Genomic DNA, 9277 nt, shown 5'->3' on the forward strand with positions numbered 1-9277 from the left:
TGTTTGGTTTGTCCACTGACCTTGCATTGGCCTTTGCTTTCACCCACACGAAAGTTCTTGTTTTGGCTTACGCAATGAAAGGATTGAAACGGCGGAAGGAGCTGAAATGACGACGAACGACGAGCCGCTTAAACGATATTACAACAGCGACAAAGAGAAAAGTGAAATCGACAGCGAGATTGGCGTTTAAAAATTAGACAGCGACTTTCTGCGCATTTGGGTAGTTGAAATTGTATTTTATAAACAATTGTTAAGTTTAAAAACTCTCGCGACTCGTTGAAACATTCAATGATTATTTACCGATTGTTTATCCTTCTATTTTGATCATGTTTTCTGGTGGTCATAACAGCCTAACAGACGTACATGTTTGATCACTTGCTTATATTATTTTACAAAACGACACGTGCTTTCGTGGTAAGTTACATATCCGTAACCAAAGCTAGGGGCTAAACCAAAGTAAGTCAGTTATGACTTATTCCAATTTATATTAAAGTTCACACGGTAACCAGGTGGACAATCAGACATGGTTTGATGCTACTCTGGTTTACAGATTTAATGAATGTAATCGAAGAAGTTACAATTCATAGACCCAACGTTTCGACACTCCTGTCTAATGCCTTCATCAGGGGTGAGATGAATTGTAACTTCTTCGGTTACATTCATTAAATCTGTAAACCAGAATAGCATCAAACCATGTCTTATTCCAATTTGTCTGCACGATTTATTGTTACTCTGATTATCGGTTCATTTGGAGTAATTCTCAGTTAGTTTCGTTCTCGGTATGTACAATGTAATTTACATAAGATTTTATTTCTTAATTGCCTTTTTGTTCGACGTCCACAATATCAGTGATAATATTTTTTGCTAACGTCAGAGCTACGTTTCTTTTTTACCCTTTGATTATCATGATAATAAACTTGGATTTCGTTTTTTGGAGTGTTGGGAACTCGATACACTTGATCTCTCAAAAGTCACAATGACATAGCTAAACTATACGTCAGTATTGATATATTTAACGGAGGACATTTGATTTAGCTAACAATTCAATCAGGTCTCTGCAGATCTCGTAAAAAAATTAAATGACTGTGCATTATAGTTTGAGCCCGGCCAACCGGACCAGCCTTGCTCATGAAATCAGGCATGTCTAGACCTTCAGCTGACGTCACGATGGCAAACGGTTTTGATAATTATAATAGGACCTTGGTTACTCTCGACGATTCATTTGCAAAGGAGCATAGCATCGAAGATGCAGATCTCTGCGCGTTTCACTTTAATTCTCGTCGTGGCCGTGGGTAAGTTTATCTTTAACTACTCCACCTTCAGGTGTTAATCAAAGGGTTTAAAGAACACGAAAACCGTGGGTGTTTGCAAGGTATGACAGTACTCGAAATGACATGGTTGCAAAAATTAATCATTTCATTCTTCTCGTGGGGTTGATTTCGTTTAGTCTCGTTTCAGATGGTTTCGTTTTGTTATTTTTCTTCTTCCCCCTAGTAGCTTTGCATGTTTTCATACTTTTTCGTCACTGCGCCTAAGGATTCTAAGTTACGGACCAACACGATGGCACCCTGACTAAATTGAGTCTGGTTTTTTCAGTCACCTTTGTTTATCACGTTCGATGCAGTTCTTGTCGCTGTCGGTAAAATTCCCAGAAACTTGCTGCTCGAGTCTCTCGCCAATCTATTTGAACTCTTTCAAGTTAGGGAAAGACCTGCATATGCATCTTAACGCGCTTGCAGATCAGCGACACAAGGTGAAAGAAGTATTTGTTTCAGATACTTTGATAATAGTTAGAATCAAGCGAGGAAAATAAGGCGTTGGCTGCATTGTAATATTACTTTCTACTCAATAATATAACACAGGTACAAAACGAAATCAACAAAATTTATTTACTTTTGCGATTAAAATACATATCCCTCCCGCAAAATAGCGAAGCCAATCAAGGTGGAAGGGAAATAAACATTAGGATAAATTCAATTTTAACTGAAAAAAAAGAAACGTCTACGAGAGGATGGCATAAATCTCGTTTCTGATATTACTCGGCTGATATCACGGACACGAAAGTTATCAATCCGCATGAAGTAGAGTACGTTGGCCAATGTCCCGTACCTTAACCATATGCTTAGTCAATGACATATATCATTAAGTGGTATTGCGTCTCAGAAGCAGCGAAAGCGTTTTGGACCGCGACGAAGAAAAGAAGGAAATAATTAGGGTTTTTACCGTACATCAAGCTAAACACGTTCTTCGACTCAAACCTCCTGAAATGATTGCTGCATAGCTTTTTTGGAAAAAGCAAATACACTTGCAACCTCAAATTGTCCAATATGTCTTTGATCAATATCTTATGTTGTATAAGAAGGCAGCTGTTTTACTAAAGAGTAGTTCCACAACAATTATCCTGATGAAACAATTGGCGAGAGGATCATGACACTAAATATAGGAAAAGTCTTGCATCATCCGGTTTGACCCGACGTAATCCCAATGAAACGATTATTGAAATTAACTCCCCTACACTTTCTTTAACTCTTTCAAGTTAGGGCAATTGCGTTTTTCCCAGACCTGCATCTAAGCAAACTTGCCGATATACGACACAAGTTGAGAGAAATAATCGTTATGCGTACTTTGATCGCTGCTCGCATCTCTCAAGTGGAGTGATCAGGGCGTGAACTTCATTGTAATTCTGCTTTCTCAGCACTAAATCGCTTAACACTAATAGGTATCTTCTCAAACTGATGACTCGAGCTTGCGCTTTTCTGTAGTGCACATGCAACAGGGTTAAAGCTACTTGTCGATTCATTTCATGAAAGAGATCCTGAGATCTAAGGCTGTTACACAGATACAACTGCGACTGTATAGCGTGAAGGAGAAGGGAAGCGTTCTTATACTGATCCCAGATACAAAGTGGGTAGTTTTCAATAACTGAGAAAGATCTGAAATTGTTTAATTTTGTATTCCCCGATCATAACTTTAACATAAAACGACCTGCGTGATATAGTCCACGTTGTTACGGCTCGTTGGCAAATATTCTGTATTTGAACTACTTGCTTGGTTAATAACATCCGTCGCCTGGCTCGTCATATTAATGAGTAAAATTACTTCCCAGAGGAGGCGAAGCGTTTTGGACCAAGCAGAAGGAAGGAAGAGGGGAGGGAGGCTGGGAGGGAGGCTGGGAGGGAGGCTGGGCAGTTCATCGCAACCCAGGCCAAACACGTGCTTCTTCTTAAACATGCTAATTTGGATTCTGTATATTTCTCGCGACGAGCAATTAACTTCAATGCAATCTCAAAATTGTTCATTGTGTTCGTGAACGATTTTTGAATATGAATGTGTATGAAGCATGTCAATACATGTCCTATAAAATGACAAAGGAACTGTTGGTAAAAAGAATGCGAGACAGGATATTTGGCCTGAGAGATTTTATGCCGAACGAGCGTTAGTTTCCGGTCCGAAAGTGAAACTTGCGTGTTTGGGCGCAAGGAGGACAGATCCATAAACTTTTTTGACAATAATCTATAGCGTTGCATTCCTTTCTGTAATATAGTAATATAGGCATGCCAATATGGCTGCCACGCTCTTTAGAGCTCTTGCAGTTTTCTATATTTTTACCTTCATAACTATGATAACAGTCGAAAGAGCTTATCCAAATCAATCTTTAACATCAAGATGCATTAGTTGGATGGCTAGATTTGAGCTGAGAGTATCCCGGTCTCGAAATCTCCGGGTAAGAAGGGCTATGGTGAAATGGGACAGTCGAGGCATGGTCTTCCTGGCCGCCCCTGAGAAGTTTGTTGTGCTCGACATTACTGTTAATATGGATGTCCATCCACATCCTGGACCTGAAGAAGTGGATAATGACCACGGTAAACGAAAACAGAGCTCCAACTCCTCGGACTCTGCTTGTCAACCTGCAATTGGGTCAGTCAGAATCCATTGCTCTCACAATCGTGACAGGCTACTTTCGCTGAGACGTTCGGCGGGCCGACCTGCGCCTCATGTTTTCGATACCCTTAAATCCCTGGGAATTCTGAAATACAGAGGTCCGGGATTACGAAGATTGGGGAAAATTACTAAAAATATCTCTGCATCGCAACACTCCGACAGATGTCGACCCATTGAAGTTGTTAAAACCCGGCGGTTTGCTAGACCTTATCGCTTCCAAGATCCCGCTAAGAACAGATATCTTACAGCTATTCCTCGAGAGCCTACTAAATCATCTACCGATTGCTCGGAGTTTGCCGTTCCCAAGTGTATGTTCATCAATATTTGCAGTCTCGCAAAAACTAAGAACAAAGTGCGTGCGGCGGTTGGACTTGAGGCTGACTTGCGATCTAAAGATATTGATGTTTGTGTCGTATCGGAAACACACCTCAAACCGGCACAACCGGATGCGATTGTAAATATTGAGAACTATTCCATCTTTCGTAGAGACAGAAATTGGAATGGCAGAGATATGCGCAATAAGGGTGGGATTGCTATATACATCAGGAACAATCTTGCAGTAGAGGATGTTTACCGCTCTAGTCTTTATGAATTAATTTGTATAACTCTGCGACTTCCCAAGGGACATCGATTTGTAATATGTGGAGTTTATCATCCCCCAAAATTTAATTATGCAGAGATCGATCTAATGAATCATCTTGTAAATACCGTGGATAATATACTAGACAAACATCCACAAACAGTTGTGTTGTGCGGTGGCGATGTCAACAAACTGGATATCAAACGCTTCGAAGAAATGTCTGGTTGGAATGCTCTGGTTAATTTCCCCACCAGAGGGAATTCTTGTTTGGACAACTGTTTCACGAACCGCACGGATCTCTTTTCAAAGTGCTATCCCTTTCACATGCTCTCCAAGACGGATCACATGGGAGTTATTTTACCACCCGGTATAAAGCTTCCACCTATCCGCCGTAAAGTATACGTGCGTGACCAAAGGGCTCATAGAAAGCGTGATCTGTATATCGCGTTGGCGAAGGAAAACTGGGATGATATGATACAGGAAACTGATGTCGATGAAGTGGTTGGTAGGCTCGAAAATACCATCCTAGGGCACCTGGATAGCTGCATGCCTCTGAAAACAGTGCGCATGTCTTCAAGAGACCCGGGCTGGATGACTCCGCTCGTTCGATCGATGATACGAGCCAAATCACGCATATCACTCAGTAATCTAGACCGTCTTAAAGTTATGAATAAAAGGATCTCTGAAGTCATTTTCAGAAACAGAAGGGACTTTATCGCCTCTATTGGAACTCGGGATTGGTGGAAAAAAGTGGATAAAACATCTCAGCGCCGCAAGCCGGTGATTTCTCTATCTCTTGGCCACTACGAACTCAACGCGTTAAATGACTACTTTGGTGACCTATGTACTGACCACGCCTACAGAAAGCCAACACCTCTGGAGATTAGTGAAGATCAGGAAGTCCCAGAAATCTCAGAGCGACAAGTCCTGAATTCTCTTATGCGTATAAAGAAAACAGCAACCGGACCAGATGGCATCCCGTATACTATATGGAAAGACCACGCCGAGCTATTCGTTCCAGTGATCACCTGGATTTGGAATCTGTCTCTTAGAACACACGCCTGGCCTGTCTCTTGGAAAAAGTCAGACCTGTACCCCTTGCCGAAGGTTGATATACCTAAGGGAATATCAGACTTCCGCGGAATAAATGTGACACCTGTCATCGCAAGGTGCTTTGAGAAAGCTGTCTTAGGAACACACGCAAGGGAGACCTTCGATGAACATTCTGGGATCTCACAGTTTGCATACATAGAGGGAGGGAGCTGTACCAATGCTCTACTGACTATCCAACATACTGTCAATCAATATCTTGATATCCCAGAGTGCAAAGCGGTACGCCTATTCGCTATGGATTTCAGCAAGGCTTTTGATAGTGTGAAACACGATCTCCTCTCACACAAATTGAAGCAACTCCCCCTAAATCCTTTTATAGTTAACTGGTATCTAAGCTTTTTGGAAGACAGGCAGCAGAGAGTCATTAGAAATGGGTTTATTGGAAAATGGAAAAGTGTCAACAAAGGTACCACCCAAGGAAGTGTCAGCGGGCCGCACTTGTTCAATGTCTTTCTCAGTGATTTAGAGATACACTTGGACAATAAGAGCGTGCTGGTAAAATATGCAGATGATACAACCATTATCTCGCCTGTGATAGGTGATAATGACAATTCTATCGCACTGATTAATCGGTTTTCCCAGTGGTCTAGAAGTAATGGTATGTGTAGCAATCCATCTAAGTGCAAGGAAATCATTTTCCGCAAGAAAGGTTGTACAATAGAGTTTCCGATGGTGTCTGGAATACCACAGACAAAAGAGCTTACTATTTTAGGGGTAACATTTCAGGAAGACAGTAGGTTCATAACACATATTCGGGAAAAACTAATTAAAGCAAACAAGTGCCTGTTCATTTTAAGATCTTTAAGGAAAGAAGGGTACAATCAGGCCGAAATAGACCATCTGTTTCTAAATCTGGTTCTACCAAATATATTATACGGGCTGTCCGTATTTGGCGCTGTAAATTCCGAATTAACAACAATCCAATGTTTCTTAGATCGATGTTATAAGCGCAAGTATACATCCGATCACATTAATGTTTATGAATTGTTAGTTCAACAGGACACGCGTATCTTCAAGAATGTTTTTAATAATACAATACACCCTTTAAGAGCTATAATGCCAAAAAAGAAATTAACCAAGTACAATCTGAGGAAAGAGACAAGTCACCATCCTAAAATAAACACTGATAGGTTCAAAAACACGTTTGTTAATCGCTTAATTTTTAAACATAATCTAGTCTTATAATTTTTATCTTGATTTTCTCTGTAATTTATATATATGCCTTCTTTTAATGTTGTAACATAGGATATGTGATTATTTATCTTATGACTTAATAAAGATTCGATTCAATTCAATTCAATTTCTAATTATTTCCTTTACATTCATAAAAATCACTCTCATAGCAAACGGCTCACTGATTATTTGATTTCTGCTCTTACAGCGTTTCTCATTGAAAGTCATGGGGCACTCCCTAACATTGGCCGATGTACTTTCATGGAGTACTATTGTGCTGTTCGAAAATGCGTCACATTATTCTATAAAGAACTACAAAAGGACCCCAAAGGAGACTGTTTGTAAGTTCACTTAATTAGCTCTAAACTTTGAGGTGTTTTGAAGGGCGACTCATTCCACTGTAACGCAAAACTGCGGTATCTGTCAGTTGGCCTGTTCTGTTCATGAATTACAATGGACTCTCACTCAAAAATTGCTTTACCTCCGTGGCTACCTTGTTTTTTTTCCAGTGCTAAGTTCGACCAAATGAAAGACTGTGTGGTGAAGGTGATGAAGTATTGTGCGAACTCACTGCCGGATAGCACCATCAGAAGAATTGTAGACGACAGTTTTCCCAGCAAAGAATGTTCTGAAGGCCCCGCTCTAATATCATCTTCGTCAGCGGCATCACCGCTTTGTTCCAGCTCTTTCGTCACTAAAGCAAACGCCTGTGGAAGGACCTTCCGGCAAATATTCGTCGCGGACAAATCGAATTCCTCTCTTTGCGCGTGAGTTTGTGTAAACTATCTGTTTTCACACAATAAGCTGAATCCTACATGTATTCTGAGTGGTTGTTACTTATGATGTAAACGCCCAGATTACATCAACGCTATCCACTTTGCTTCTTTGTTATCCAAAGCAAACAGATTCCATGATGAGGTGGTTTTACTCAGAATAATAAATTAACGGAGATAATTGATAAGGCGCGATTGTGGAACAAAGAAAAACTTCACACCCTTGTCTCGAGAATATTCCCCTGAAAAAATTGAGAGATAACAAGAAATTTGGGAACGGGCGTAAAAATGAAGAAAATTTTGTCAAGACGAGAATCGAAACATTATTCCCAGTTCTTTCTCTCATCCAGATGTGGATAAAGAAGCCTTGACTTTATGTATCATTAACTTTAGCAGACATTTAAATCCACTATTTCTTTTAATTTAAAGCTCTGCAAGAAAGGAAGAAAAAAAGTAAAATTTCAAATAAATTGATAGAGAAAAGGGACAAATAAAAATGCGCCTTGGTTGAGTATTACAGGAACAACAACAACAAACAAAAAAAACAGAAATATCATGATCATTGTTAATGGTGATAGAATTAATCGACAAATTAAGAAGGTGCGCTTTATGGAAATCCAGTAAACTGACTAGAATCAATGCACAGGGAAACGTCAATAACCAAGTCGCCTTCAGAGGGTGATGCGAGTTTTGCCGATCAGAGTTGGCTCGGCTTTGTAAACCGAAATAGATCGAAATCGATGTAGTCTCAGTTCCAAAACTGCATAACGAGGAAAACGGGCATACGTAGAATGATTTTGTCAACTTTCATTGTTTCAGGGAGGAAGCCAAGCGGAAGAAGTGTGTGAATAATCTGATTGATTCTGACTGCACCTTTTCCTCTGCTGACCGGGAAGTGTTGGACTTGGGGCTTGCTGACTACAATCCTTTCTGCGCAAACAATCGGGACCCTGGGGCGACCGGAAATGATCAGTGTTATGGCGTGACAGACATCCCCTCCGGCATGAATGCAGCCGCTGGCATTAAACCCGGTGTAATACAGGCGCTGTTGTTAGTTTTCATGTCCATTTGTTTCTTTTTCAACTATTAACGAGGTTTCCTCTTCATCATTTCATTCCAGTTTGTAGACATTTTTAAGTCAAGTTTGATAAGTTTTTGTATCGGCGATGCATTTGAATAACTGTTAGCTTATCTTGAGTCTGAAAGATTTCCTTTAAGTAGTTGCCTTTTATTTCTTAACTTCTTGAGCGACCACTTTTTATAAAAGCATTTCAGAAATTAAAGATAATGAAAATTAAAATTGGTCTAAAAAACACATTCTTTTTCAGCAAACCGATTAAACTAATTTGTTTCCGCAATGGTGGAATTAGATTTTACGCTGAGCCATATGCGTTAACGATATTTCGAATAAAGGAAGTTAATTGGAAACAAAAGTGTTTCTTCCTTATCACAACTCATCCACGCCCCAACTACCCTCCCCCAGTCCCCGAGCCCAGCAAATACTTCTCTGGACTACCTACGTTAAAGTTAATAGCCCTTTGGTAACTAAACTTTTATTGCAACTCCTTCCACGACGATGACTTTGACGAGTAACGATGGCTTTGTCAATTTTGAGTCCTGCTTGGCTACTGTAGATGACGCCGGCAGATGACACCTCCCCAAACCCAGAAAATACTTCTCTAAACTAACTACGTCT

General features: G+C 40.3%; 1 protein-coding gene across 1 annotated transcript; it reads left to right on the plus strand.

The window, feature by feature from the left end:
• The first annotated feature begins 1246 nt into the window (after nucleotides 1-1246).
• On the plus strand, nucleotides 1247-8671 carry LOC131780516 (uncharacterized). Its single transcript, XM_066173968.1, has 4 exons — nucleotides 1247-1292; nucleotides 7017-7149; nucleotides 7318-7575; nucleotides 8401-8671. Exons 1-4 carry the CDS (start codon nucleotides 1247-1249, stop codon nucleotides 8669-8671), a joined length of 708 nt encoding a protein of 235 aa, XP_066030065.1.
• The last annotated feature ends 606 nt before the right edge of the window (nucleotides 8672-9277 follow it).

This window comes from Pocillopora verrucosa, chromosome 11 (genome assembly GCF_036669915.1).
Source record: "Pocillopora verrucosa isolate sample1 chromosome 11, ASM3666991v2, whole genome shotgun sequence".
In the NCBI taxonomy this organism is placed as follows: Eukaryota; Metazoa; Cnidaria; class Anthozoa; order Scleractinia; family Pocilloporidae; genus Pocillopora; species Pocillopora verrucosa.

Excerpts from the sequence above, each read along its gene's own strand:
- LOC131780516 (XM_066173968.1), top strand. The coding sequence starts at position 1,247 with ATGCAGATCTCTGCGCGTTTCACTTTAATTCTCGTCGTGGCCGTGG. Across the intron at positions 1,293-7,016 it reads AATTCTCGTCGTGGCCGTGG|CGTTTCTCATTGAAAGTCAT; the intron begins GTAAGTTTATCT and ends CTGCTCTTACAG. Across the intron at positions 7,150-7,317 it reads GACCCCAAAGGAGACTGTTT|TGCTAAGTTCGACCAAATGA; the intron begins GTAAGTTCACTT and ends TTTTTTTTCCAG.